This window comes from Schistocerca nitens, chromosome 6 (assembly GCF_023898315.1).
Source record: "Schistocerca nitens isolate TAMUIC-IGC-003100 chromosome 6, iqSchNite1.1, whole genome shotgun sequence".
NCBI lineage: Eukaryota > Metazoa > Arthropoda > Insecta > Orthoptera > Acrididae > Schistocerca > Schistocerca nitens.
In genome coordinates this window covers 709,495,156-709,512,728 of record NC_064619.1, presented here as the reverse complement: position 1 = coordinate 709,512,728, position 17,573 = coordinate 709,495,156, and the positions used below count along the sequence as shown (strand labels likewise).

At 40.5% G+C, this 17,573-nt stretch overlaps 1 protein-coding gene across 1 annotated transcript in view; it reads right to left on the bottom strand.

Moving 5' to 3' along the window:
- Positions 1-17,573, bottom strand: part of LOC126263582 (sodium channel protein 60E-like) — a 347,601-nt gene that overhangs the window by 264,932 nt on the left and 65,096 nt on the right. Inside the window, exon 6 of the mRNA XM_049960674.1 lies at positions 6,181-6,322. Within this exon, the coding sequence (XP_049816631.1) occupies positions 6,181-6,322 (142 nt within the window). The remainder of the gene's footprint in view (positions 1-6,180; positions 6,323-17,573) is intronic.

Here is a 17,573-nt window from a genome sequence, read left to right as displayed (position 1 = left end):
TAAAGACAACGTCATTCCATTCTGCCGTCCACATCCGTCTGTCATCACACCATTGGCGACGGAGACGTCTGTGGTTCTGCGTCAATGGTAGACGAAGCAATGGACGTCTTGCGGACAGACCACTCTGCTGTAAACGGCGTCGAATGGTACGCGCAGACACTGGATGATGCGTTACAGACCCAATGTGCTGTGCTATGGTTCGGGATGTCACTGAGCGATCCGTCACTGCCATGCGCACAATTTGCCTATCAGCAAGTGCAGTGGTGCACCGAGGTGAATGCGATCGACCACGTCGGTCCGTCGTACCCTCCTGCATCCAACGGTCACATATCCGCATTACAGTTGTTTGGTTTCGTCCAACACGACTAGCGATTTCTCTGTACGATAATCCACAATCTCGGTAAGCCACTATCCTTCCTCTGTCGAACTCGGATACTTGATCAAAAGATGTTCACTGTTGTCTACGAGGCATAACTGATCGTCTTGTGAAACAACCACAAGGTAAACACACGTGCCGAACGTACACTCGTCGAAATCGCCAAGCCTTAAATGGCGCTATGAGGTGGCGCTACAGGCGCGCGTGATGTGCGTCTGCGCTGAAATTCTAATCAGTTGCATATCTCATCGCTGCAAACCCATGGTGTAAATTTCACTTGATTCGGATGCTTCCTTCAGGATGTTGCATTTACGGTGGCCAGAAGTGTACATTCTGACTGCAGGCAAGTGATGGCCGTTTGCACGTACGAAGTACACCTGGGGAGCGCTGTCTCGTAGAGCGCATTCGTCCGATACACACTGGCGCCCCTCCCCCCCCCCCCCCAGGTCTTAAGGCCTACGGCACGATAAGCTACAACCTTCGTTCACATATGGTGTTTTTGGAGGGAACGCTAACCAGTTCTCGGTACGTGCAGAATGTCATTAGATCCGTTCTTTTGCGTTCTTGCAACAGGAAGGTGATCTGCTGTTCCTACAAACACTGCTCGTGAAACTCAACGTACTCTGCAAGACGTGCAGCCCCTTCCCCAGACAACGCGATCTCCGGATTTGTCATCAGTCGAGCATGAGTGCGATATGATGGGATGAGAAGCGCGACACGTCAACCGACTGCTCTTACAGAACTTCGTGAACAGGTCGAGCAGGCGTGGAATAACGTATCCCACGATAGTATTTGCCATGTACGTTATCGACTGGATGCCAGCATTGCCGCCCGTGGAGACTACACTGTGTACTAATATGGGTGTTTCAGCATGGGTTGATCCATATGCGGTACGCCAGAAACGCTTTTGCTATTGATTTGTAAATGTAATCATTTCATATACTCCATATGCACCGTTCCTACGTTAAATCTTGAGTGAATCGGAAACCTCTAAAAGGGTGTACTAACTTTTTCCCAATAGTGTACTTTTTCTGCCATTAGGACAGAAAAGTAACTTCAGATGGTAGAAGCAGAAAGGATGTAAAGTGCAGAGTTTAAAATAGCAAGGAAAGCGCTTCTGAAAAAAAAAAATACAGTTAATTGTTAGCTTCCAGTATGTAGTTTTAAGTGTTAGGAAGTCCTTTCTGAAGGTGTTTGTATGGAGTGTAGCTTTGTATGCAAGTGTAGCACGGACAATAAGCAGTTCACACAAGAAGAGAATAGAAGCTTTTGAAGTGTGGGGCTAGAAAAGAATGTTGAAATTAGATGAACAGATCCAATAACTAATGTGTAGCTACTCATTCGAATCAATTTTGTAACAAGCAGGAGTCTAAATATTCGAACCATGTCAGGAAATTACACTAACAAGCACGATGTCCCAACACTCTCTTGTGGTAGACTAACACTCTAATTTACACGATTTCGGTACAGACTGTAAATTTTGATAGCTAAACGCAGAATACCTCCATGATATTAACCTAATGACTGCTGAACACAAACCGCAAATTACATGATGTTCATGAAATGAATGATAGCCTCCGATTGACTTATAACATGATGTTTACGTTATGGTAGCTAAATAGAGACTCGCTGAGTCCTCACACGTCACTTCTATTTATTGACGCGTGTAATATCATAAATTACTGATAGCCGTGTAAGTGTAATACAATATAAATAATAGGTTCTAGTTCATTGATTTGAAGGGACACAGGCATTCCCAAAGCCCGCTCAAAAGTTTCGAGAAAAAGAAATTTTGTAATTTCAATAATTTACAAACTAACTTGTTATTTTAACGAAAGTAGGCATTTTTGAAATAAGAGAAATCGGGGCTGTAAATCTATAGTAACAAATTTGGAAAATAATCATAATCTAATATTGGAACTTTTTGGAACACGAGAAGTATGAGTACGAATGCTTTTAAAGTAGAAAGTTTTCGGAGAGAGTGAAACGAATCTTACAAAAAAGGGGGCTAAGAGCTTTCAAATGAGCTATATAGACTTAAAAACAAACAACAATTTGTTTGCGGAAAGTTTCATCTTCTGGTTTTCATGTGTCTTGCATGATTAGTATTCCTTCAAATTCTTGAGTAAGAAGCAAACCTACTATTATTTACCGCCAATAGACTGAAAGCTACCCTGTGAATAATAAGTTTTACTGAAATACAGAATGAATAAGAAATTATAAAGAATGTAGCAACCAGTCGCGGAAACATAATTTATTTCTCTTGTTGCAAATCGATTTCGACTGATATCAGTCATCATCGGTGCATTTTTCTAACCTATACATGACATAAGTAGGAATACTGTCTACTTATGGCATGTATCGGTTAGAAAAATGCACCGATGATGACTGATATCAGTCGAAATCGATTTGCAACAAGATAAATAAATTATGTTTCCGCGACTGGTCGCTACATTCTTCATAATTTTATATTCCATGGTCGCTGCACAGAAAGGGAACCTTATGGAGCCCAACATTCATAAGAATAAGAAATTAGCTATTTCGCGCAGCTATCGCATATTTACTACCAATGAAAATATATCAGAAAAAAATAATTTTGACGTCAGGAGTGATATAATAACAAGTAGAATAGTCCCGCGTTGCTCAGTTACGTGTCGATGTAGAGGTCATTTGAGACGGAAGACAAACTCGGATAGGGAAAGGCAATCGATGTTGAACCGTTTGAATGAAACCGTAACTTCATTTGCCTTATGCAGTTTAAAGAAACTAGAAAAATCTAAATCTGTATGGCTGGATGCGGACATCAACCACCGTCCTTACTATGCATATTCTGATAGTTATGTTTTAATGCATGGAAGATTGGAACATTAATGTGTGAAGCACATCTTCTTCATATTGACAGTTCTAGTAGCTCAGATGTCGTCCGATGATCGTGAGCGAAGGTCAATAAAATGTCGAACTCAGGAGGGAACGAGTATGGAGGTTAATGTTGCAACACTCTGTATTTTTGAATGAAGTGGTACACTGATACCTATATGAGCGGACATAGTATTATACACCAACTAAGTCGACACTCGCCGCAGTAGCTGATGGGGGCGACCGTAAAGGCATTTCTCATATACAGTCGCCCCCATCAGCCATCGTGCTAATATTACGGTACAGTACGCCGTGGAATGCTGAGATACGTAAAGAAAACAGGAAATAACTTTTTAACGAGTTCATAATGATTTTACCTGACACAGCGAAGATTTGTATTTTATGAATAGAAGTCCGGCAGTCATCTGTACTTCGGTTTTTATTATCTACGCGTATTTCGGAGCGAAAGGTCCCACAATCAGTGTTTACAAGTTTCACTCGAAGATTCTCGCTCTCTTTGAGATTTAAGAGCCCACATGACCAACGTTCGCCTGTATCAGTTTGCTATAGCGATATACGAGGGCTATTCCGAAAGTAAGGTCCGATCGGTCACGAAATGGAAACGACTATGAAAATCCGATAAAGCTTTGCACAGATGTGTTGGGTAGTGTCTCTAGTATAACCCCAGTTAGCATCACGTCGCTCTTCTCATTTCTGAGCTCGCAGTGAGTGCGTAAAGATGTCTAGAAAATAGTGTCTGCCGCCAAGTACGGGGGCCTGGTGAGACATTTCCCCTGAAGCTATGCAGCTAACATTACATAACTGTCGTGCTGTTTCGTCTTCAAGACAATTCTCAGCCGCATTCTGCAGGGGCAATGAAGATGCTCCTGCATCGTTTTCAAATGGAAATGTGAGATTACCCACAATACAGCCCGTAATTGTCTCCCTCTGAGTTTCAGCTCAGGTCACATGAACCGCTGGTTATGAAGACAACATTTCGGCACAAGACAACGAGCCGTAGGCCAGCGTAGAGAATTGGCGGAGAGCACTGGCGGCTGCCTTCTATAGCGAGGGTATGGGAAAGTTGGTACAACGCTACGATACACGTCTAAGTCGGGTCGGCGACTATGGAGATAGGTAGCTGCAAGGTGTATCTAACTGTTGCAAATAAAACATTTTTGATTTTTACCGTGGTTTCCATTTCGCGACCTATCGGACCTTACTTTCGGAATAGCCCTCGTATTTGCGATGAAAATCGAACTACGTAGAGGAATTTCACCAGGGACTGACAGTGAAGAAGATATTCACAACATGCCGATGTGACTGCTTCACCATGTAACACTTTAGCTAGATTCTGTTTATCCCTTAACGCTTTGGAACAATGATGGCCTGACTCAGCTAGTCCTATTGCGAATTTTCTGACTTACCGAGCGATAAACCTAAACAGACTTCTCTTAATGATCACGACAATAAATTCGGCGATCCACTTTATATAGGGCCAGATTCAATAACATAACATCTGCGCGGTAAAATGTAACTGATGACAGATGTGGGTATTCTATATAGGCAGCAGGCGCTTCCCTGATTCCATTCTTCACAAGTAAACGCTAGCACAAAAAGTCTCAGTCAACTTGTCAACAGGTTGCGCTACAACTTCCACTCCCTTCTCATCCTCACGTTTGGCTGTGACTCGCCGCTAGTTAGTCCTTTGAGCCCCAATGGTTTGTGCCTGAAACCATTGGTGCTACTGCAAGACAGAGACTTCTAGCGGCAGACTGATGTACTTCTACGAACGTAGTGCATTGTAGCAGTCAGTCACAGCGTTCGAAGCAACAGTCGACGCCGAAATTGTGCTCCGTAATTGTAGGAGAGTCTGACATGCAGTTCTTTTAATAGTGGCCATATTGAGGAGGTCATTGGTAGTGAAAGTAAACATATCTAAGTTAATGTAAGGTAAATTTGAGTTCGTACTACTCCTTTTATATTATGGAAATGAAATCACTGGAGCAGAATCTAGTTCTGATACAAAATTTATTAAATTTTAAATCCATTTTTGCTTGTTATTTAAGACTATAAATCGTTTTTGGCTTTATGAGTTCATGGAAGTTTTGAGATGTGTAATTTTGTCTACGAAAAATGCGAATTTGCCTTCAAATTGGGTGGTTGAAGTCTGTATGTCTCAGTGGCTCGATAGTGAAACCACCTCCTTAACACAACTTATTGTTTACCGTTTGCCAATTTTTCATGTTATATTCGTTGCTTACTACGATAATAAAGATCAATTTCGTGAAGAATTTTCCATTTATATTCCAAAATGCTATCGCATTCTTAAAACCAATTGTCTGTTTACTTCTTGTCAATTTCGTCTAGTATTAAGTAATTACTATGACAACAAAGGTTAATTATGTAAAAAAATTTAAAATTACATTTTTTCACAGCGTTGGGACTCAAGGATTAAAACTAGCTACATTCATGCAACTGCTCCAGATCAACCCGAGCACCGAATGTGACACTTTCAAGAGCGACACTGGAAGATGACTCCCAACTTTGCGGAAGGCGTCGAACCCAGTTAACATCAGGACAATCAACAACGAGAGACCATAGTCGACAAAGGCTTAGTAACAGGTTAGTAAAGCAACAGTCGGGGGTCGTTAAACCATAAGCTTCTCTTCCTTTTACTACCAATTTTTGCAAACTGCTGCCGCACGAAGTTATACTACAAAGAACAATGCTAAATAGGCTTAAATTAGTCAATACCTAATTATAATATCGATGGAACATTAGCTATCAAGTAAAATAGTAATGCAAACGTTATTGCTACTATAGCTACATCGATATTAATATAATAATTCACCGTAGCAAGCAAAAATCTTTAGTAAGCCATAACTAAATAACATCTTTCTTAACTCTTTAGAATGTCTGTCTTACATGATATTGGTCTACCTTACCATATTATATACATTCTCCCAGTAGTCCAGTGTAATGAGCTGAAATGTTGTGAGCATGGACCAGAGGAAGTTGTCGAAACTCGTGTAACCATGGTTAGGGTTTTCGCCGACTTGAACACAGAAGTATCCTGCCGGACAGTGCCTGAAAAAGCAGAATACAAACGGATTCAGACGTTACATCACATATATCATTGAATATTGTCAAAAATGTCATTTTGTGTATGCGACTATTAGGAAAATAAACATTCTCGTACACTTTTACTTATTTTTTCCCTGAGTTTCGATTAGTACAATTATTTAAAAAAATGTTCAAATGTGTGTGAATTCCTAATGGACCAAATTGCTGAGGTCATCGTTCCTTAGACTTATACACTACTTAAACTAACTTATGCTAAGAACAACACACACACCCATGCCCGAGAGAGGACTCGAACCTCCGGCGGGAGGGGGAAAATTATTTCAAAAGGGCTTAGTGTTCCTGTTAAAAACGTGGAAAAAGCATTCGAACTGTTTCACTGAAGCAAAGGAGACTTACCTTCCATGAGAAGCGCAAACATTACTGTGCAACACTTAGGCCGCGTCCTACGCAAGCGACAGAAGCGACCGACAGCGCGCCACAGCTTCAGGCGACAAAACACAACCGCAGCTGTAGTTCCGGAAGTGTCCTACGTGAGCGACATCTGTGTCGCTGCCTGTCTCCCGCTGCAACTGGCGACGTTTGAATTCGAACGTGTTTGAATCTTGTCGCTGCAGCACGAGCGGCAGAGACCGACAGCCACGTGTCTTCTCGGCAAAGAAGTGGAGCGGACGCGACGACAGTTACGAAATACTTAACATCCGATTTTAAGAACACTACTTTGTGAAAAAATTTGATTATTCCGCATCTTATAGCTTGATATCTTGAAACGATAAAGGTCTGACTTTGCAGAGGTAAAATCACACTGCGAAGACTTTCCTTATAGTTCATTTAAGGCCATACATTATTGCTTATGAAATGTAACCAATATATCTAAATTGGAGATATTAGTTGTTATATCCGCGGACGGGGGTCGCTCACGGCGCGGCCGAACCTTTCCTACGCTTCGGGAATCAAGTGGTCGTAAAAACCGTCGTATAAAGATATCGAACCTACGATTTTTGGAAATGACAGCGTGCAGAAAGGACTATTTTATCGTATGATTAACTCTCGTTACGTTTTTGGAAATGCGTGAGCAGAGTGAAAACAGGAGTCCATATAAATTACACCACGAGGTTTTGTCTGAATTTTCATAGCCAAATAAATGCAGAGCAGCAGTTGAACGGGATACCAAAGTTTTGCATGAAAATATTTAACTGCTTGAAAGTAATCAGGGTAATTAACGAAAACTTAATTAACAAGCTGAGGAAAAATTAAAATACTTCACGAAAAGCTGCTGCCAAGCTATGTAAATGAAGCGTAAATAATTTGATCTGTTCAAGGCCTAGCTATTTTGCACATAAAAACGTACAATGGTGCGGTATTTAAATGTCAAAAAGATTTCCTTCGAATCAAGTACGTTAGGAAAGCAAACGAGGAGTCAGTAAGATCATGCTTTCTGAATAAAACTTGAAATAAAAAATTAAAGAAATCAGTCAAATATTTTATGAAATGATTTGTGTAAAAGAAATAAGTAGATCAAAGAAACGTTCTACGTGCCTTTGAGTGATGATCGAAATCATGAAGAAAATGAGGTGCACCAAACGCTATCCTAATATTTTCTATTTCATACTTTGAGACAAATCACTACACAAAACATTTGGCTTTCTTTTCAGAAATTTTGTATGGTTCAAATGGCTCTGAGCACTATGGGACTTAACTTCTGAAGTCATCGGTCCCCTAGGCCTAACTAACCTAAGGATAAAAAATGGTTCAAATGGCTCTGAGCACTATGGGACTTAACATCTATGGTCATCAGTCCCCTAGAACTTAGAACTACTTAAACCTAACCACAACACCCAGTCATCACGAGGCAGAGAAAATCCCTGACCCCGCCGGGAATCGAACCCGGGAACCCGGGCGCAGGAAGCGAGAACGCTATCTCACGACCACGAGCTGCGGACTAACCTAAGGACATCACTCACATCTATGCCCGAGGCAGGATTCGAACCTGCGTCCATAGCGGTCGCGCGGTTCCAGACTGTTGCGCCTAGAACCGCTCGGCCACCCCAGCCGGCAATTTTGTATGTTTTACTTTTACAGACTATTGGTGATTAACTGAAACGCTCAGCCTTAACACTGACTGCTGATGAATTACGTTCGTAACATCAAATATCTGTAAAATTTCATGGTTCATTGTAATTTATTAGTAATTTAATGTGTGTGTGTTAGACTGGGATACGTGTGTATACACTTAAAGATCAAGTTCTTTGAGAAGACGTTAAAAAATATACTTAGCGATGCAATGTAAATAGTATACATAAAACTTAGTATACAGAATTGTTAATGAGTTGGTTAAAATATGAGTAGTACTTGGTATGGAACACATGTATGTTTCCCCACTCTGTAACGTTACCGCTACACCACAACTAGCAGCGAAGCTTGGTCGTCAAACTGTATGTTTACTTATGTATTTAGGGTAGTCAGTCATGTAGTCAGTCATTCTTCTGCATCTATTGGCTGTTAAAAGTTCTTGATTATGTAAAATATATTCGTATTTAATTTATTGATGAGATAGTCGAATGCTCCACGTGTATTTGATGATATTTATGAAATTCTCCATGAAGATTCCTCCCTTTGTAAATTTCATGCACAGTATTCCTTCTCGCTTTATTTTCTCGTGTAAACATAATTTTGTAACCTTACTCTCCAGCTACAGTATTCTACAGTTTAGGGGCGCCATTGTATAGAAACAGCTGGTTGGCTCTAAGCAGCCATCTTGCAGCGGGATACGTTCGCTCGCACTCAGGACACCAGAACTTTTCGCCCGATGCGGCTGCTTGTCGCTGAAGTGTCGCGTATCCAGAAGTCGCTCGCTGTCGGTCGCTTTTGTCGCTCACGTAGGACACGGCCTTATTAGGTATTTAAGGCGCTTAATAGCTGTATGACAAAGAGATTACCCCATTAATTCCAAGCACAGCTGTACTTTGAAGCTTTTTTAAATCCTTTTCATTTCCTTCAGAACGCAGTGAGTGTCCTCCTACAGAACAAGTGAAGCGCTTATCGCCCAAGGCTGTGGTAATTTCAGAGAAAGGCCTCCTCGACATACAGTGTGGAACACGACCCGAGGCGATCTCTCCTTCTTGCATTCATTTGTATTTATTTTCTGGCCCCAGTGCGGTGTTACAATGCATGTTCAGCGATAAAATTTCGTCCTTCAGCACATAAATGTGTACAATAAGCATCCAGCCTGCAGAACCTGCTAAAAAGTGCGCTACAGCTGGATTACAAATTCTTGTACAACTTCCGTATTCATCGTTGTGAATTGGAGAATCTTGAGAAATTTTGCGACTCCGTTTGAAATAGTTGTTGGATACTTTAAGAGTCAGTGACGTATGCAATGGCCAAAAGGAAGAGGTCAAAGACGTTGGCTCAACAGTAAACATGGGAGCCTTCATTTCAGCATCAGCTTCAAATGTTGTTCTATTTATTTCCTTAAAAATTTCCTTAAAAACTTCTGGACGATACATCTTCATCCTTGCACAAAGAAAACGTTTTATTGCTCGCTGTTTAATGGACCTGAGATACAGGTTCTAGGAAAAAGAAAAAAAGAAAGAAAAATATTACAATTTTAATGTGTTAAAGCATATAGATGGTTCGGCTCCATAACTGAGTTGGCAGGGTCTCCGGCTACCGTGTGCAAGCCCTGGCTTCAGTTGTAGATACTACCATGGACTTTTTTTCGGTGCGAAGGCTGGAACAGGATAAAACGAAACTTGAAAAATCCTCTTTGAAGATTAGATTTCCAAGCGCTGTTGAGTACAAAGTATTTCACTCGTGTTATCATTGTTGTCCGAAACTGAGTGGATAGTGTAAAATTCTTGTGAAGCGGTTAAAATTTTCGCTTTTATTTATATTCTATTTCTATTATCACTTTGAAATGTTGGTTAACAAATATCATAATTTTTTGATAAAAACGTTTTTATTTTTTATTACTGATCGTATGAAAATGTGAGTGTTAAATTAAAATTAGCAAAAAACGCGAAACATCAAACAGAAAATAAAATATATTTTTTATTTATGGATACTTAACAGTACTATTGATGTATATACATATCCTTTTAAAATTAAGGCTTTTCGCAAGATTGCATTAAACTATAACCTGTTTTCATGAAATTAGTAATTAAAAGCAGGAACGTTATTTTTAATAATTTTTATGATTCATTGATTGGCGACTCCATGTTGTCTTGTGCACAACGACCAGAATAACAGGTATACTTGAAAAAAGAGACAGCATTGGTCGTATATTTTTTACTATTGCAAAATCGATTTTCTGTCACTGAGTGACCATCTTCAGTGCTAGAAGTTAAAAAATTTTTTCACATTACGATCAGAGAGTACAACATAGAAAATCACAATTACATCTGCATATGAACATAACACTTGTTAGAAACAAACCTATATTGTATAACTTAAATTGGGATGCACTGTTGTCACTAAGCTTACGGCGATCACATAGACTGAGGTCGCTGTTTACCTGCACTTGTTCAGCAGACCTCGGTGTGACGGGGCTTGACACGCCCTCTATGTGACATGTGTCACGTGAAGACATAGTATTATTGGTTTTGCGAATTATTAACACTTGTGCTTTTGTGAATAGTGTAGTAATTCAAATTTAAAAATGTACGTACAACACATAGCAGACGCAGGAGAATATCTAAAATACATTGGCATATTGTTTTTTATAAACTATAAAACATAAAATAGATCGATGATAAGTTGTTAGAGTGCAGAACATGTAAAAAGCAAAAGATAATGCCAAAGAATAATAAATGAACAACATAAAAAGAGGCGCAACACAGACCTTTCTTAAAAAACGTAACACCCACCATCTGGCGTGGGAAGTCAAAAGTACAACGTTCGTAATTTATGTAACAAACGTTAATACCAAGGAGTCAATATATAAAAAATAATAACGTTAATACCAAGGAGTCAAATATATAAAAATAATCACATTACGAAACTGCCGTTACTTAAAAATTAAAATGCCGTGCAAATGTAAGGTGCGAACAAGTAGTATACATCAATCATCGAGAAACCAACATGAGGAAGGACAAGTAACAGTGTCACTTATACCAAAATGTACATCGTACTTTAGAGAAATTAAACATAGACTATGCACGATATCCAGCACTTATTCAAATAGCAAAAGAATTGTTAACGTACATTAAAAATAATTACGTAAAGTGATAACCGGTTTGTATTACTTTGTGTCAACGCCTACGAGATGTCGACTGTTGTAAAATTATGTTCAGTAGGCGTCCATAAGTTCTGTAAATTACAGAACAAAAAAGAAAGAAAGAAGCATCTTTTAAAAAACCGAAATTAGTAATGTTATTAAAACAAACTAAAAACATGTGTGTCAATGTGTTGAGATAGTTGAAATAGCGGCCATTATACGTGTTCTCGTAGCGACTATGACTGAGGCGTTGTATATAAGGGATAACAAGCAGCTGACTATGAAATGCAAATTGTGATCAATGACCACAAGTTGACTTTATTTCATAGTAAATCGGAGAAGCATTCCCAAAAATGTGTGCTTCTCGATATCGTTTGCTCGTTGAGCAGCGTGATATCTGGAGCTTTATTATGACAAAAGATCTCCATCTCTTCCATAAGGTCGAGAAGGCGACCCTTTTCACCCTTGCGCAACAATTTCAATTGCGATGTCAAATCTGGAGTTTTATGACCAGTTGCTACCAGATGGGCTGCGAAATTCGATTTTTCAGCAATATCTTTTCTCTCAAGTGCTATGTGCTCACGGAACCTTGTTTCTAATTTTCGTCCTGTTTGCCCTATGTAACCTGCATTACACGTGGCACACGTAAGTTTGTAAACACCTGATTCATGTAAGACTTTGCGTTCATGAATGTTATTCCTTAAAAGCACGCCCAGTCTGTTCGCCGTCGAGAAACCTACATTAATATTTCTCTTCTTGAATACACAGGCAATTTTATTGCTAATGGGACCATAGAAAGGCAATGTGATAAATTTTTGATTTTATTTATTGAAACATTTCCATTTGATAATAAATAAAAGTAGAAAAATTTTATGTATGCAAGATTAGAACTATAGACCTTACGATTAAAAAAATTTTTACTTTACTCTCTTGGCTACTAACTTTTTTTACTAAATCTTTTATTCAACTGAGGTTGAATGAGTAATTGTGTTTTACAGTTGTTAATCCATAGTTTAACGGTTATCATTATAGCCTTCAAATTGTTTACATTAAACAAGGAATTAATAATAATAATAATGATAAGTATGTGTGGATAAGCCAGCGATTACTGTTTATTTTCCCCTGGGCAGCAGGTCTGGTATTGAAGTATGGACACATGGACGCAAAGTGGTTAGTTACGACTGTCATCAATTAGTAAACTGTGTGATGTGTTTGCCGGAAGACTGTTTGGCACAAATAACACTCCGAAGTGGGTAGATATTAAGACAGTAATATTATAATATCAGTATGTTGTTGACCGATCATAGTGCTTTGGGTCACAGTGAAAAATCTGTTTCTCTTAATAGCGTGTGTGGTATGTGGCGTGTTCCATCAGCCAATACGAAGAAAGAGATTACAAATGTTTGAAGTGGACTGAGTAGATCATTTCTGTGTTCCACCACTTAAAAGATAAGGACTATACCAAAAAAGAATCCTGAAATGCGTATCTTATACACTGAAGAGCCAAAGAAACTGATACACCTGCCTAATATCGTGTAGGGCACCCGCGAGCAAGTAGAAGTGCCGCAACACGACGTGGCATGGCCTCGACTAATGTGTGAAGTTGTGCTGGAGGGAACTGATGCCATGAATCCTGCAGGGCTGTCCATAAATCCGTAAGATTGCGACTGGGTAGGGATCTCTTCTGAACAGAACGTAGCAAGGTATCACAGATATGCTCAATAATGGGGAGTTTGGTGGCCAGCGGAAGTGCCTAAACTCAGAAGAGTGTTCCTCGAGCCACTGTGTAGCAATTCTGGACGTGTGGGGTGTCGCATTGTCCTGCTGGAATTGCCTTAGCCCGTCGAAATACACAATAGACACGAAAAGATGCAGGTGATCAGACAGGATGCTTACGTATGTGTCACCTGTCAGAGTCGTATCTAGACGTATCAGGGGTTAAACATCACTCCAACTACACATGCCCCACGCCATTACGGAGTTTCCACCAGCTTGAACAGTACTTTGCTGACATGCAATGTCCATGGATTCATGAGGTTGATAGGGTTGTCTCCGTACCTGTACACGTCCGTCCGCTCGATAAAATTTGAAACTAGACTCGTCCGACCAAGCAACATGTTTCCAGTCATCAATAGTCCAATGTCGAGGTTGACGGGCCCAAGCGAGGCGTAAAGCCTTATGTCGTGCAGTGACCAAGGGCACACGAATGGGCCTTCGACTTCGAAAGCCCATATCGATGATGTTTCGTTGAATGGTTCGCACGCTGACACTTGTGACCCAGCATTGAAGTCTGCAGCAATTTGCGGAAGGGTTGTACTTTTGTCACGTTGAACGATTCTCTTCAGTCGCCGCTGGTCCCGCTCTAGCAGGATAATCCGGTCGCAGCGATGTCGGAGATTTGATGTTTTATCGGATTCCTGATATTCACGGTGTACTCGTGAAATGAACATTGTTGAGCATATCTGGGATACCTTGCAACGTGCTGTTCAGAAGAGATCTCCACCACCTCGTACTTTTACGGATTTATGGACAGCCGTGCAGGATTCATGGTGTCAGTTCCCTCCGGTACCATTTCAAACATTAGTCGAAACCATGCCACGTCGTGTTATGGCACTTCTGCGTGTTCGCGGTGGCCTTACACGATATTAGGCAGGTGTACTAGTTTCTTTGACTCTTCAGTGTATCACTAACAAATATTTGTGTAATTAACATGTCTAATAATTACCATGTGGTGCAAAACAGCAGATAACAGGAGGATGTCCGTAGAACGTTTAGAAATACGCAGTAAACGTATTGACTATTTAAATAAAAAAAAGTCCCGTGATGATGGTATATGCATCATATGTTGTTGTTGTTGTGGTCTTCAGTCCTGAGACTGGTTTGATGCAGCTCTCCATGCTACTCTATCCTGTGCAAGCTTCTTCATCTCCCAGTACCTACTGCAACCTACATCCTTCTGAATCTGCTTAGTGTATTCATCTCTTGGTCTCCCTCTACGATTTTTACCCTCCACGCTGCCCTCCAATGCTAAATTTGTGATCCCTTGATGCCTCAAAACATGTCCTACCAACCGATCCCTTCTTCTAGTCAAGTTGTGCCACAAACTTCTCTTCTCCCCAATCCTATTCAATACATCCTCATTAGTTACGTGATCTACCCACCTTATCTTCAGCATTCTTCTGTAGCACCACATTTCGAAAGCTTCTATTCTCTTCTTGTCCAAACTGGTTATCGTCCATGTTTCACTTCCATACATGGCTACACTCCATACAAATACTTTCAGGAACGACTTCCTGACAAATCTATACTCGATGTTAACAAATTTCTCTTCTTCAGAAACGATTTCCTTGCCATTGCCAGTCTACATTTTATATCCTCTCTACTTCGACCATCATCAGTTATTTTACTCCCTAAATAGCAAAACTCCTTTACTACTTTAAGTGTCTCATTTCCTAATCCAATCCCCCCAGCATAACCCGATTTAATTTGACTACATTCCATTATCCTCGTTTTGCTTTTTTTGATGTTCATCTTATATCCTCCTTTCAAGACACTGTCCATTCCGTTCAACTGCTCTTCCAAGTCCTTTGCTGTCTCTGACAGAATTACAATGTCATCGGCGAACCTCAAAGTTTTTACTTCTTCTCCATGAATTTTAATACCTACTCCGAATTTTTCTTTTGTTTCCTTTACTGCTTGCTCAATATACAGATTGAATAACATCGGGGAGAGGCTACAACCCTGTCTCACTCCCTTCCCAACCACTGCTTCCCTTTCATGCCTCTCGACTCTTATAACTGCCATCTGGTTTCTGTACAAATTGTAAATAACCTTTCGCTCCCTGTATATTACCCCTGCCACCTTCAGAATTTGAAAGAGAGTATTCCAGTTAACGTTGTCAAAAGCTTTCTCTACGTCTACAAATGTTAGAAACGTAGGTTTGCCTTTTCTTAATCTTTCTTCTAAGATAAGTCGTAAGGTTAGTATTGCCTCACGTGTTCCAACATTTCTACGGAATCCAAACTGATCTTCCCCGAGGTCCGCTTCTACCAGTTTTTCCATTCGTCTGTAAAGAATTCGCGTTAGTATTTTGCAGCTGTGACTTATTAAACTGATAGTTCGGTAATTTTCACATCTGTCAGCACCTGCTTTCTTTGGTATTGGAATTATTATATTCTTCTTGAAGTCTGTGGGTATTTCGCCTGTCTCATACATCTTGCTCACCAGATGGTAGAGTTTTGTCATGACTGGCTCTCCCAAGGCCATCAGTAGTTCTAATGGAATGTTGTCGACTCCTGGGGCCTTGTTTCGACTCAGGTCCTTCAGAGCTCTGTCAAACTCTTCACGTAGTATCTTATCTCCCATTTCGTCTTCATCTACATCCTCTTCCATTTCCATAATACTGTCCTCTAGTACATCGCCCTTGTATAAACCCTCTATATACTCCTTCCACCTTTCTGCCTTCCCTTCTTTGCTTAGAACTGGGTTGCCATCTGAGCTCTTGATATTCATACAAGTGGTTCTCTTCTCTCCAAAGGTCTCTCTAATTTTCCTGTAGGCAGTATCTATCTTACCCATAGTGAGACAAGCCTCATACATGCATCATATATGTCGGCGAAACATGCATCTCAGTTCACGAATTACTTGCAGTTGAGTGGACAGACGGATCGAGGGAGTAAAGGCGCCAATTTCAAAAGGGTGATAGATAGAGACATCCTAGCAAATGCGATATGTTAGCTAAATAAAGTTCATACGTAACAACAAATGATGTAATATATATCAACGCAAAATCATACGATCCCTATTTTTCATTGCAATTTGGTGCAGTTTGTTACATAAATGCAAAGCATCACAATAATTACGAGCATTAACGATATGATGGGCACTTCATCGTGATGCTGACATAGAAAGCTGTTAAGTTAAGGCAAAAAATGAATTCTTTCCAGCGAAGAGTTTCCGTAAAATCGTTTGAGGTGGTTTGCAGTGTGTGCTCTGGCAGCGGCGAAAGCGAGCAAACAACGTCTCGCATCGTCTCGGCATTTCCCTCCCCCCCCCCCCCCCTTCGACCCCGGAACCCCCACCACAACCGCTCTTCCCACGCTTGCCCAGCCGACTGCGCCACCTACGGCTACGTTGTTCTGCGCGTACTTTTTTTCTACAGTTTTTTTTATGACATGACACTGTGACAACGGCCTGCGTTCAGTCGCGAGCCGTGAGAAAGGCTTCTCACAGCGGAAAACGGAAATATCAGGGATAGGAGAACTCACATACCTCTCCTGGTTAATTCTTAGAAACACTTTTCTATCTTTTTTCCGCACATTTTTACACCCCATGTGTGCATGCGCCCTCGGCGGAGCCTATCTTACCACTCCCTCGCACCGGTCCTGCTCTTAACTTACTACCATTTCATTCAGATGGTTTAGCCAAGTTAACCGACCAGTGAAGAGCGATATATCGTTCGACTCCTACGATATATTTGTGATCTTCCAGAAATCTATGGGAAATTTAGCTTACTACCCACATCGTCTGAAACTTCGTCTCATTATAAGCAGTTATTATTGAGCGTTTAAATGAGAATGGTGACGTCGTAAACAACGTAGTATTTTTTCGACGAACCCGCTTTTCTCGGATACGGTCCGGTCGCATTTTGGACACAACCAACTTATGTTCTTCTATGATAGTAGGACGTCATGGTCCTAATGTGAAACCGTGTTGCTGATAATAACTTATCACATTGTTGTATTTCTTTTTTTTTTTCACGAAGAAGCGGAAGAAAGTGTTAATATGAACAGTTACCTTTGCATGTGCAACTGAATGCTTCACCACAACCTGCTGGCTGTCAACTAACAATCGTTTTACAACAAACTGGTGTATACGACACTGTACTCAAGGGTTACCGGGCTTTTCCGAACAAAATCGGGATTTTTACGTAACCTATAAAAGTACACATGGCCTAAAAAAGAAATTAATTTCATTTGAGCGCTTTAAACGTCTGTTTCCTCCCAACGGGAAACACTGAATGTGAGGGGCACGCACTAC